The 14459-nt window shown below is 44.3% G+C and overlaps 1 protein-coding gene across 1 annotated transcript; it reads left to right on the top strand.

Annotated features, from left to right (window-relative positions):
• The first annotated feature begins 319 nt into the window (after positions 1-319).
• Positions 320-12258, top strand: LOC124649708 (ribonuclease 3-like protein 2). Its single transcript, XM_047189293.1, has 4 exons — positions 320-839; positions 943-1110; positions 5255-5628; positions 11977-12258. Exons 1-4 carry the CDS (start codon positions 369-371, stop codon positions 12158-12160), a joined length of 1197 nt encoding a protein of 398 aa, XP_047045249.1. The 5' UTR covers positions 320-368; the 3' UTR covers positions 12161-12258.
• The last annotated feature ends 2201 nt before the right edge of the window (positions 12259-14459 follow it).

The following is a 14459-nucleotide window of genomic DNA, read 5'->3' as shown; positions in this document are numbered from 1 at the left end:
ATGATAATTGGTCTCTTTATTGTCTGCTTAGTATACAGAAGGTGTCCAGTACACACTGCTCCCTCCGGATCGATTTAACATGCAGATGCAGTTTAAAACAAAATTTGACTACTAATTTAGTCCATAAAATATATATTATACATTTACAAAATTTATACCATTAGATTCGTATTTTATATTTTATATGAATTAAAATAATAGTGAAAGCAGTCTTTTATAGCACGTGCGCGCATGACTTTGTTTCGTCTCACAATTGTTAGGTGACCCTAGCCGGTAGCGGCAGCTGGCGCGGCGGCTTTCCGTTTCTTCGACAGCGCCGGCACATCCAAAAAACATCCTGCGCCGCCATCCTCCCCCAAAATTCTTCCATGTCCCCGATTGCCACCACTCCCCTAAACCCCTCCAAGGAGGACCTGAAACGGCCACGCGCAGAACCAGGGATGAAGCCCGGCTCTCGCAAGCGCGCCTCGCCGCAGCCGGATCCCGTCCCCGTCACGCTGGCGCTGCCGGGTTTCGTGGCGGACCGGTCGGAGGCGGCGGCCCGCGTCGAGCGCCTTCTCCAGTACCAGTTCCACGACCGCTCCCTGCTCGAGGAGGCGCTCACGCACCAGTCGTTCGCCGACGCCGCCGCCTCCTACCAGCGCCTCGAGTTCGTCGGGGACGCCGTGCTCGGCCTCGCCTTCTCCAACTTCCTCTACCTCACCAACCCTACCCTCGGCCCCGGCGCTCTCTCCTCGCTCCGGGCTGCCAATATCTCCACCGAGAAGCTAGCGCGCGTCGCCGTGCGCCACGATTTCTACCCGCTGCTCCGCCGCAACTGTCCTCGCCTCGATCTCATGGTATGCGCTTCAGCCTACCCCTCGATCTCCTGGAGTCATAGACTTGGCAAATCAGAATTGCTCTGTAACTCTCTTCTTACTGGTTACAATTTTAATTATGCAGGTAGGACAGTTTACCGAATCAGTGAAACAAGAGTTAGAGGACGACCTTGGCACTGCACCCTATGGTGGCAGCGTTGTTAAGGCCCCCAAGGTTCTTGCTGACATAGTCGAGGCCATTGCTGCTGCTGTCTATGTGGATTGCACATTTAATCTTGTCAAGCTCTGGCAGGTTTTTATCGCTTTCTCATGTAATTCTCCATTCATTTTATGTTGATTTTCAGGTCTCCATAAAATAACTTAACTATTAATTTCAGTCATTATATACTGGTAAACATCCATTCATCCTAGGAATAGTTCGGTCCCAAGCCCGGGCAAAGTAGGATGCCTGTGATAGGCTTGGCGAGCCAACATAAAAAACCAGCCATTCCTGGGGCTATGAAGGTTTGGGAGAGAGTGTTTCTTGAGGAGAGTGACAAATGTCACTAAAAACCAATTTGGTTTCATGATCGGGAGATTCTTGCTTCGTCAACTTATGGAGAGATAGGGAGCAAAAGATGGACCTACATATGGTTTCATCGACTTGGAGAAGGCTTACGAAAAGATACCAATGACGGTCATGCGGTAGGCTCTAGGGAAACATAAAGTCCCAACAAAGTACATTACCCTCATATAAGAGATACGTAGATGTACTGTTACAAGTGTTCGCGTAGGTGATAGTGAGACCGATACCTTTCCGATCATTATAGGACTACAACAGGGGTCAACCCCGAGCCCTTACATTTTTTTTTGCCTTAGTGCTGAATGAGATCATAAAGGATATACAAGGAGATATTCCTTGGTGTATGCTCTTTGCTGACGATGTGGTGCTAGTAGATGAAACCATGGTCGACGTCAATAGGACATTAGAGCTATGGAGGCAGACTTTGGAATCCAAGGGGTTTCTACTTAGTAGGACCAAAATCGAGTATAGGGGGTGTGATTTTAGTGGTGTTGGGTGCGAAAAGGGAAATGATAGTTTAGAAGGACAAATAGTGCCTACGAGGAACAAGTTCTGATACTTGAGGATCATAACTGGACCCTATCGCTCTTTACTAAAACTGTTAGTGCGTGGAACATTTGGAAGATCAGGAACCGCGCGTTCTTTGACGGAGTGCAGCCAGACATCGCCACCTGGAAAAGGCAGCTTGCCCAGGATCTAACCATTATCCAGTGTAGGGTCAAAGAGGATCAGAAGGCCCACTTAAATAACATTGTTGCCTTGGTCTCTTAGTTAGTCAAAACCCTAGTCTAGCAAGTACTCTCGGGCTCACATCTGCCTGGTCTTAGGACCTATTTACTTAGGTGAGCCCTCTGTACTTCAAAATCAATGTAATTTGTGGTGTACATCTTGTACCCAGCTCCCCTTTTGAAATGAAAATTAAACAGTAGGAGTTTCTCCTGCTGCTCCTGCTGTAATCCTCAAAAAAATGTTGCAAATCAATGGTAATATCAGCTAGGATCTTTGCCATAGGGCCAATGCATGGTGGATGAACTGTCAGCAAGCATGTAGCATCCTATGTGATAAGAAGGTCCCACAAAAGCAAAAAGGTAAGTTCGACAGACCTGCAATGCTATATAGAGCAGAATGTTAGCTCACTAAAAGACAACACATCCAACAAATGAGTGTCATAGAGGTGCACATGGTAGGGTCGATGTGTGGCCATACAATAAAGGACTGAATTAGGAATCAGGTAATACATGATTGGGTAGGGGTGCACTGATTGAAGAGAAGCTAGTCTAAGACCAACTAAGGCGGTTTAGTCATGTCTAGCGGAGGTCTCCAGGGACATCGGTTAATAGTGAGATTCTCAAAGGTAGGGGAAATATGAGGAGGGGCAGAGGGCGACCAATGTTAGAGCATCTCTAGCAGAGCCCGTAAAAACGCGAACCGAAAAACACGAGTTCAGTGCACCGAACTCGTGTTTACGGGCCGGAAAATGGCAGGCGCAGAACATCTGTTTTTCAGTTTCGGTTACGGTCTCTGTTCTGCGCATGCGGGTTCCGAACCGGTAAAAGGCAGGGTTTTGGGAAAATTGATATGCAACACATACAACAATGTATCATAATTAATCAAATAATCATCCAAATTATTACAACACATAAATAATTATCTGAACCAAATTATTACAACACTTTTGGGAAAATTGAACAAATGTAAAATGCCTCAACCAAATTACAACAACTTCGGGAAAATTGGACAAATGCACAAATGTCTCAACAATGATACATGTGACAAACAAATGAATGGAATGGTAGGATCAAAGGCGACGGCCATGTCGCTGCCAGTGGTGCATCTTCAGATCATAGACGAGCTGGGCATGGGTATTGGCATTCTCAATCTGCCGATGTGTTTCAAGGAAAGCTTCAATGCGATCCGGATTGTGTTGGGGTTCCACTCGGGTGCCAACATTGTCATAGAAGCAGGGCAAGCTCAAGTCTCTTTCATCCTCGATGATCATGTTGTGAAGAATCACACAACATGTCATGATGATGACAAGGGTTTTCTTGTCCCAAAATCGGGCTGGGCCACGAACAATAGCAAACCTTGCTTGCAAAACACCAAAAGCTCTCTCAATGTCCTTGCGAGCTGCTTCTTGAGCCTTGTCAAATTCAGCTTCTTTTCTATCTTGGGGATCCTTGACAGACTTAACAAAAGTTGCCCAATCCGGATAGATGCCATCGGCTAGGTAATATCCCATTGTGTACTCATTGTTCATGACCTTGTAGTTGCAAGTGGGTGCTTCCCCATTTGCTAAACAAAGGAGACCTTTGCAGGAGGTTGATGTCATTGAGTGTCCCCGGCAAACCAAAAAAACAGTGCCAAATCCACAAATCTTGTGATGCAACGGCCTCAAGTACAATGGTTGCATCTTTGCTCTTGCCACAGTACTGTCCATGCCATGCCTTTGGACAATTCTTCCATGTCCAATGCATACAATCAAAGACTACCAAGCATGCCAGGCCAACCTCTTTTCTCATTTATCTCCATCAACCGTTTGGTGTCATCCTCGTTGGGAGCTCGGAGATACGTAGGCCCATACAACTTGATAATCAGGCGAGCAAACCTGTGGACTGACTCCGTGGTAGTATCTTCGCCAATTCGAAGATACTCATCGGTGTAATCCGCAGGGATGCCATACGCGATGACCCTCATGGCAGCAGAGATCTTTTGGAAAGCGCTGAAACCCATCACCCCGGCGGCATTCCTACGTTGCTTGAAGTAATTCGAATGCAATTCGTAGGCCTTGACGATTCGGACGAACAAGCTACGCCGCATGCGATACCTCCTACGGAACAGATGGGGAGGATAGGTAGGTACCTCGGCGAAGTAGTCCTCCATCAGCTGCTCGTGGCCGAGGAGGTGATTCCGCTGGATGTGGTTCCGGCCGAACACGGAGCCGCGCCTCCGATTCAGCAGCTTCGCGCGGTCCTCCAGGTCCTTGACGGAGAGGAGGAGCATGGTGGCCTCCATCTCGTCGTCCTGGAGCAGCTCTTTGAGGTCGGAATCGTCGGAGCTCGACGAATCCGACAGATTGAACTCGTCGCCCGAGCTCATCCTCGATTCGGACGGAGCGGCGGCGGCGGCGGTGGGGGCGGCAGCCGGAGTTGGGCGAGGAACAGCGGGCGGGGTGCGGGGCGACCGGCGCTACCTCCGGGATGCGGGGCTCGGGCGAATCGGGCGGGGCGGCGGCGGAGTGTGGTGGCGGCGCGGGGACTGTGGGGAAGGAGCGAGCGAGCGGTTGCGTGAGCTGAAATTTCAGCGCGCCCTAGATAGGGATCGAGCGTTCGGTTCGCTCGATCGACCCCTACAAATACAGGCCGTTTTGAGTTTTCGGTCTCGGCCCAAAAAAAGTTTTTCGGTTTTGGCCCTTTTACGGTCACTGATCGGCGCCAATTTTCAGCCCAAACCCGTAAACTGGCGGTTATTTTTCGGTTTTGGCCCGTTTACGGGCTCTGTCAGAGATGCTCTTACATTGGAGGAGGCAGCAAAAAGTGATTTGCGGGATTGGACTGTACCTAGAAATTTGGCTCTTGATGAGATAGGAAATCAGCAATCCATGTGCCAGAATAGTAGTTTACTTGTATTTTGTTACTTCTTTTTATCTTTCTTTCACCTTTTGGTTTCCATATGTTTATGTTGGGTTTCATATCTAGCTTACCCAAACTTGCTTCGGATAAAAGGCTTTGTTGTTGTATGACTAATCTAAGATTACTTGTCAAAGTTAAAAAAAGGTTTGACTTCCTATTCTCTGAAATGGCAGATTTATTTATTTATGGATAATAGTTATTGTGAACAATTGGTGGCAATAATGATATCAGTGTTTATCATGTAGGTAACAAGGTTCCTCTTTGAGCCAATTATCACGGCAGAAACAATAGATGAGCAGCCTGTGTCTACGTTGCATGAACTGTGCCAGAAGCATGGGAAGGTTGCACAGTTCAAGACATGGCAGAAGGGTGGAACAACAGTTGCAAATGTATTTGTTGATGGGACCCTTGTTGGGATGGGCTCCTCTGAGCAGAGGGTAATTGCTAAGCTCAATGCAGCACGAGATGCAGTAGGCAAGCTTCTTGGTGAAGCCAAGCAGCAAGTGTTGACAACTGGGGTTGGTCATGTATCGGGGGTTGAGGTTGGAGAGCTCAGGGAATGCAAGCAAAAGCTTCATGAGCAGTGCATCATGAAGCGTTGGTCAAAACCTATATATAAGTAAGATTCTTGACTACTCTGTTAGTTTTAATATCCCTTTCATTCGTTGACTTACATATCCTGTTTATTCCTTGAATTTTTCCTGCTACACTCCTCAGATCAGACATCTCTTCCTACACATACACTATCTTGTTTTTTTTTCTATTTCTTCACTTCTTGCCATTTATCTTAGTGCTTCTCTTCCTGAAAAGGTGTATGAATTTTGTCCAAAGACAAATGCTGTAAAGTTTCGATAAATTTATAGAAAAAACTATCGACATCTATAATGACAAATCAATATCATTCGATACATAATGAAATATGTAGATATATCATTAATATCATATTCTACATATTCCATGGTGCATCTAATGATATTGATTTGTCATTGTATATCTTGATAGCTTTTTCTGTAAACTTGAACAAACTTTACACTATTTGACCTTACATAAATTTATACTCTTTCTTTCAGGAACATAGGGAGTGTTTATATCGCACAACCTTACTAAGTGAGCAGTGCTTTGTTTTCCATATGGCTGGAATAGACTTGTCCAAACCATAACTTAGATGCAATCATGGAAACCACTTTGGTTTGAGCACCAAATCATCATGAAGATCCCACCACCCACCCACCCCCCAAAACATGAATGTGTAGTTCTTAATTAACAATAAGTTTTGAAATTTCAGAATCAATTTGTCTCGCCCTGTTAGGAAATCAAAAAGGGATAGCCTCTGAAAAACATGAGCTAAAATTAAATGGAAAGGCGAAAGTAAGTATTCAGATCAAACTCATTATTATTTTTGCTCCTAAGTCCAAACTCGCTGGAAATCCAACTTTAAATTGTAAAGAATAATGCCATACTCCATTACTATGTTCTAGTTGCAGAAGTTTTCATGTTGATTTGATGCTCAAACCAAAATGGTTTTCATGATTTCTCCTAAATTGTGATTTGCACTAGATATACCCCCTTGGGAACTCGTAAAATGAATTTAGAATTCTCGGTATATTAATAGTATCTCGCTGTAGTGCCAAGAAATTACTAGAGGAAAATATGTGCATTTGCAAGCTTTGAATTATGGCACAAGTCTGTCTTTTCAGCTTAGAACCCCCAAACCATCTAAAACACTACCTTGAAGTATATATAAATTGTCCTGCCTTGTTATGTTTCACAAAGTGATTTGACTTAAGTACTAGGTAGGTGGACATGGTTATTGTACGCAAGGCTGAACCACCTTGCACTCAGCTATCATCTTTTCCTTGCGGGGTGGTTAACATCTTAACCAATCAGAAAAATAGGGAAGTTGATGGGCCAACATGCCACTTTTTTCTCCCTTTTGTCCCCTCAAAGCAGGGGTCTACCAGCTCATCGCAACTCTTGGCATTGTCCCACTCCCTCCGGTGCTTTCGTGCTCCTTCCTGGACGCCAATGCCTGCCTTAGAGGACTTTGCATATCTTCTCACCTTCAGTCACTTGGCTCTTGCCTCGTTCTTCTTCAAGAATAACATCACAACATTTGGCCTGCCGCTCCGTTGCCAACCATTTCTCCTCAACGTCTGCTTCGTGAGAGATTAATGTAGTGGTATGCTCTCCCTGGCTGCTGGTTAAGGGGCAGCCCGATCCTTCATGATTCTTGTTCAGCACTAGTACTAGATGGTTATTCTCCCTATTAACAAGCAGCAAGGATTCTCTTCAACAGGAGCAAATCCTAGTAGGACAAGACTTACGTTTTTTGCAAGTTCGCAAGTTTTGATACTCCCTCCTTGTGCAGAATTGACCCATGATTAATCACATGTAACCGCAGCAGAAATCTTCCCTGTGATCCACAAGAATTCCATCTTTGCAAGGGCACGGGGTGCAGTGGATTGGGTAGGACTGACATTTGGGCCTTTGAGATGCTGTATTTGGACATTTGATGATGTTACAGACACGTGATAGTGATGTAGCCAGACACTTGGCAGCCAGAACGTTGAAGGCACCAGAATTGCTTGATGGTCGTAAAGTTAATGGTTTTGATACTATCATGACTCAGCCTGTGGCTGTGCTGAACATGGATTCGATGGTCCACATGGATCATGTGGCTGGACCATCGATAAGCACATGACCCATCCAGCAGACTCAGAGTGGCACAGCTGGCGTGGACTAGAGTGAGTCAAGTGGCCCTGGTGTTTGCACCAAGAGGGACCCGTTGGCAGTGAGTGCGTGTGTCATTAAGAGTGGCATTCTCCGATGGATGAACAGAATTCTGAATCGCATCCCAAGCTGCTCCTCTCATGCCCTCTCTTGTTCGTCTGCATCTCACCCCAATTCTCTCCGAATCTCACCTCAATTGCTCTACCTGGAAGGGCACGCTGCTTTGTGGTGGCAAGTGTACAAGCGACGATGCGCCACAGTTGATTGGGGAGCCTTTACCACAGTGGTGACTTTGGAATTTGGCACTGAGGAGTTTGGTGCTCAGATGCAAAGCTGTTGCAATTGCATTAAACAGGTTCAGTCATGGAGTATCGCATGGCATTCGAAGAGTGTGTGTATCATGTGCTGTCTCTGGATGAAAGTCTGAACACCAATTTTTTTGTCACGCAATTTGTGTTGGGTTTGAACAATGAACTGTGGACGGCAGTTCGGTTACAAGATCCAACCAGACGCGTGTTGTGGCCCTCGCTCGCATCCAAGAGGAAGGGCTTGAGAACCATGCTCCGGGGGCTCGGCAATTGGGTGGAAACACACTACCACCTCAGCTCCACCTGCACCTGTCACAAATCATGGAGTTCAGCGACAGGATTGGCCCAAGGCAATGATGAGTGCACATGTGAGCATCAGTTACAGGATTTCAGACGGGGCAATAGCCTGTGTTTTCGCTGTGGTGAAAAATACAGTAAAGATCACCAATGTAAGAAACCACTGCAGTTGACGATTCATGTGGGAGAACATGGTGAATATTCACGGAAGATACACTGCAGGCTCTTGAGCTCATTGAGAAAACCAGTACAAGCTCAACCTGAATGCTATCTGCTGCTCTCAGCTCATGCCAAAGCAGGTTCAGAAGGGGCAGGTATAATGCAATTTCGTACTCTGGTGGGCAATTAGGTGTGCTTAATTATGGTTGATTCAGGCAGTTCCACCAGTTCCGTCAATGCCAAATTTGTTCAACGTGCTCGTCTTCCCACAACAGCAGCTAATCTAATTTCAGTCAAAGTGGCCAATTGTGAATTTATGCAATCTGATACACAAGTTTCCCAGTTAGCCCGGTGGATGCAGAGATATACGTTTGCACTGACATGCACGGTGCTTGACATGGACTGGCTGGAGGACTGGATCTTAAAACTCATGGATGTTCCATTCCAGGGCAAAATGGTTCGACAACATGGTGTGCTTCCTCAGCAGCATGCCAATCTAGCTTTGATACGGTGGCTTAAGTACATAAAGCTTACAAGGAAAATGACTTATGGATCGTTGCAGTAGTGCATTTCTCTAAACAATTGCCTGCCGCCCATTAAGACACTTCGTCAGTGATCTCGTCAACTAGTGCCTCCCGACTTACAGAATTTGTTAGATGAGTTTGTGAATGTCTTAGATGATCCAAAGGCCCTGCCGCCGCATCGCCGGTATGATCATGTGATTGCCCTCGAGCCGGCTGCTGCACCGGTCAACTCTCGCCCGGACCGCTATTTGTCGTCAAAAAAGACTAAATTGAGCAGCATAGCTGAGATGATCAAGGTGGGAGTTGTGGTACCCACCATGAGCCTGTATGCGAGTTGGCTGGTTCGCAGCTCTTCTCCATGCTCGATTTGCGCGCTGGCTATCATCGGATTTGGATGCGCGAGGGCGGCGAGGGGAAGACATCATTCAAGACACATTTGGAGCATTTGCAACTCCACCTCTTGCCATTTGGCTTGACAAGTGTCCCTCATAGGGATGAAAACAGAGCGGAAACAGAGCTGAGAGGTGCCACATTTGCTTTCATAATTTTTTTTTGCAGAGGCAGAAACGAGTAAAGAATCCCCAGAAACAAATACAATAGCAGATATTGTTAAAAGCAGACACAAAGCGGATATCTGCTGAACCACGAGACCACTTGAATCATGAAGATCTAAAAAAACACAAGAAATTGGCAATTTGATCCCTAACCCTAGCACGACTGCTAGGTATAAGGGGGAATAGGAAAGGATCAAACCGTGAAAGCTTCCTTAACTCACCAAGGAATTACGTGGTCATCTGTTTTGGGACGGGCCACTTTGGCTGATCAGCCTGACAAGGTCACATATTGGGCCTGCTGGATTGGCTCATACACATCAAATCCTAAATTAGAAATTCCATATTAGGCAGAAACGGAATTTCCGCGTCTGTTCCATGAAACATGTTGTTCAGTTTCCGTTTCCATTTTCGCCAAAAGAATTCTGTTTCTGTTCCGCAAAATTCTGTTTCCGTATTTCTGCGGAAAAGTGTGAAACTTTCCGCTCCATTTTCATCCATACGTGCTTGTGACATTCCAATGCCTGATGAACACTGTCCTCTAATCCTTCATCTGCAAATCAGCATTTGTCTTCCTAGACGTCATCTTAGTTTTACAAGTGATTCCTGGTTCCTGGCAGATGCATCTTGAAAATCTTAGACAAGTGCTCATGACGTATAGTGGAGCGTCCTTGGGATGCTATTGCCGTGGATTTCACCGAGGGCTTTCCTAAGTTTGAGGGATTTTATGTCATCTTGGTTTTCATGGATCACCTTACCAAATACGCGCACTCCCTGCCGTTGCGGCACCCATATACATCAACAAGTCATACAAGTCACTTCTGTCGCAAATTGTTGGCCGCCGTGGGAACCAACTTGGGCTACTCCATAGCTTATCACCCGCAAAAGGATTGTCAATCCGAGTGTGTGAATCAATGTCTGGAGCAAAACTTGCGCTGCACCGCTCATGAGTGCCCTAGCAAGTGGAAGTGCTAGCTCACAATGGCGGAATTCTGGTATAATTCCTCGTATCACACATCATTTTGTTGTTCTCCTTTTCAGGCCTTGTAGGGGAATGGGCCCAATTTTGTTGCTCTACCAAATCTGGGCGCGGTGGCAGACTCCGACACTTGCTGAAATGGCAGAGTATGTGTTGTTTTTTAGTTACTGCGCTAGCACCCTGCTTCGAGCTCAAGCACTGATCAGGGCTCTACGCGGACAATCACGGAACGAGAATTCCAAGTCAGTGATAACGCTCTCCTGAAGCTACAGCCGTACGCACAGATGATGGTGGTCAACCGCCCATGCGCCAAGCTCGCCTTCAAGTAGTTCGGGCCGTCAGACATCACATACGCAACAGCTCAACCGCACCAGATACTAGAGTGTCTTCTCGTGAAGAAGGGTAACGTCACAGTTCCGAGATACGGGTTCAGTGGACACATGTGTGTTCCAATCACTAAACCTTGGAGGATTACCACGTGCTACCATTGACCAGCATAGGACCCACCCAGCAGACTGAGAGTGGCACACCTAGCGTGGACTAGAGTGAGTCGAGTGGCCCTGGTGTATGCACCAAGAGGGACCCGTTGTCATGAGTGCTTGTGTCATTTCAAGTGGCATTCTCTGATGAAGAGGGTATCATGTATGAACAGAATTCTAATCGCATCCTAAGCTGCTTCTCTCATTTCCTCTCTTGTTTGTCTGCATCTCACCTCAATTCTCTTTGAATCTCACCTCAGTTTAAGATCCCTACGAGGCCTTACACCTTTTACAGATACCTCAAGGCTATGCGAACTTCATAGTTCTAGGCTAGGGAACGAGTGCATCATTCAGACAAGCACAAATTTGATACGATAGTTGTTCTCATATTGTGGTTGTTGTGGAAACAACAGAATGCAAGGGTGTTCAACTACACACACGAGCAATGCAGGGAGTTGCACTCATCGAGCGCATAAAGGGGGAGCTATGCCTTTGGGAGCTGGTTCATGCTGGAGGGAGCACACTGGCATCGAGAGAGTAGGCTTTAGGAAGCCTAGCGCGCGTGTTTGGAGAACCTTGCTAGCTAAGATGTTTGCGACTAGGTTGCTTGTATATTTTGGTTCCCTATAAAAATATGGTATGCCTTTGGCATGCTCTCTCTCTCTCTCAAAAGAAAAAGAGTTCTAGGCTAAAAAAAACAGACTCATGCCTTGGTCCAATTTTGAAAAATGGACCTTATCCTCATAAAACTAAACATATGTTGCAGTTTGGTGTGTTTGGGTGGTGGTTTTAGAGATTTTCTTTCCAAGTAACTTATGGTTGTAAGTTGTAATAATCAACAGTCTAGTGGTGTACTGGGGGTTTGATGCTTACCACTTGTTACATTGCATAAATTTTACGTGGATCACCTCTATACGGTTGCTTCATTTAATTTTTTCAGGTTAGAGAAGGAAGATGGCCCTGCACATGATAGGAAGTTCCTCTACTCAGTTCAGGTACAGGCCCAAGGCCATACTTACGTAACATTAGGTGAGCCGTTCTCAAGGGTAAAGGATGCAGAAAATTCTGGCGCGCAGGAGATGCTGAAACTTCTGTCGAAACAGGTGGCGATTTCAGGAGAGTAGCCATGGAAACAATCTTCATGTTATAGTTTATTAGGTTTTAGGACTTTGTTCAGAACTATATTCTTAATTCCGTATCCTAAATATTTGCTATAAATTTAGTATGCTCCATCTGCACTAAGTCGATTGAGTAAAGGTTATGACTCTGTCCGTGGTGCTAGCAACCGTTTGATCTAATCTTTATTTTCTTTGATACCTGGTTTGATCTCAAGGCGGACACATCGAAATGCTCATGACGTTAATTTAAACATAAGTAATTATGAGCAAAGCATAGTAAAAATTAATATGGACCAGAGAGAGAAGGGTGGCGTCGACGAGTCGATGGGCGATCTCCTTGAAGAATCAATGATTTAATATCCGCTCCCCCTAAAATGTAAAATTACTACTTCTTCTGATCTATGTCAGGGCTTTAGTTTACTTTAAAAAAAATTAAACTAAAATCTTGACACTTATTATGGATCGGAGGGAGTATTTTTTTTTTATATTCCTTCCTCCTAAAATGTAGGACATGTTTGACTTTCAGTTTTTAAAGAAAAACTGTTATTATGCTTTTAACTCATAACATGTCTACAAAATTGGTGAAATCCAAAAAAGTATACATGGCAAAAAATACATAGCCCCCTACTTTGTTATTTGTTAACATACGCACTTCTAATTTTCCCTTTGCTTTATTTTCATTACATGATTTCCGTCGCACTATTCGATTCAGTATCGCATCGTATTACCCACTTCCTGGCTTACACGTAGTGAAGAACATAACATGGCATCTCAGATGTACTAAGAGCATCAATAAATTCCATGACATTCAAAATACACTGATTGCAATACATCTTCATATTACTTGTCACTAGTATGGATATATCTAGTGCTAAAATGTATCTAGATATATTCATATTAGAGATAATTAATATGAATCGGAGTAGATTTATCAACTAATAGATAGTACCATGATATCTCAGATTTAGCAAGGCAGGTATAACCTTAACGAGTTGCTTCTAATTTAGCAAACAATTAAATTGGAAAGGAGGTGTATCACATATTCACATTGAACATTTTCTTTGACCCACAAATTTTAAACACTGTTTCGAAACTATATCAGTGAAGGCCGAAAACTGCAAACGGAGACCGAGCTATATGTAGCCCTTTGTTTCAGAAATTTAGAAATCATAGTTTTAAGTTTTTAAAAAATCTGAGAAAAAATCCTGGATGTTGACAATGTTGAAATCTACAAACATGCAAAATCTCAATGTAAAATTCTTTGTATTGTAGACTACACAAAAATGACAAAATTTGACAGATTTTATAGTTTTGAAATGTGCACTATTCACTATTCTCAGATCTACATATTTGTCATTTTTGTGTAGCCTAAAGTACTAAGAATTTCACATTGAGATTTTGCATGTTTGTAGATTACATCATTGGTTAAATCCAGGATTTTTTTTCCAGAATTTTAATTTGAAAATATTATTTCCGAATTTTTGAAAATAAAGAGCTACATGTAGCTCGGTCTCCATTTATCCACTCTCGGTGAAGACCCATTTCAACACACTTCTACAACTTCTGTTGTACCTTGGCCATGTCTCTAAGCTCGGGAGGCACATAAAAACTCCACTATCACACCCCCCTGTGGGGAAAGGCAACAATCTGGCCATACCTATAAGTGAAGACGTAGCGACTTGGAGGAGGTACGGTAGAGGAACAAGAAGCACGAACGTGGAGGGGGAAGAAGAAGCAGGATTGGTCCAAAAAATATTGACTCTCATCTACTCTCTCCATCCCATAATATAAAGATGTTTTTTACGGGATAATGGGAGCACTTTTTTCTACTAGGGTTGGAATTCATGATTTTGAGTGTGTGATACCGGAACCGTTATTTGATCCGTTCACGTGCTGCTTGGGTCTTGGTTGGAGAAGAAGAAGAAGCTGATAGAAGTGATAGAACCGGAAGAAGACAAGACTCTCATTTGTGGTTAGATGCAAACAGTCCACAAGTAACAACTGATAGCCCCAAGCACACCTCCTTCTCCTTGTTTCTTCCAAAAATAAATATCCCAACTTTGCAGCTCGGAATACCATAACGTAGTTCATAAAAAATCATCTCAGAAATATGCAGCTACTATCAAATATGGTTCGCTACGTAATGCAAATGAATGCACCATGATTAAAATTTCATAGATGTCCATAGACAATATATATTTTCATCTTTTGCGACCCATTTAAGATATGGAATTGAATTAGTTGTTGGATTAGTCTAAGAATAAGTATCCATAGTTCATCTCCCTGGTAACCTAGAAAATTATGT

The sequence above is a fragment of the Lolium rigidum genome, chromosome 4 (assembly GCF_022539505.1).
Source record: "Lolium rigidum isolate FL_2022 chromosome 4, APGP_CSIRO_Lrig_0.1, whole genome shotgun sequence".
In the NCBI taxonomy this organism is placed as follows: domain Eukaryota; kingdom Viridiplantae; phylum Streptophyta; class Magnoliopsida; order Poales; family Poaceae; genus Lolium; species Lolium rigidum.
This window is presented reverse-complemented; position numbering and strand designations above follow the sequence as displayed.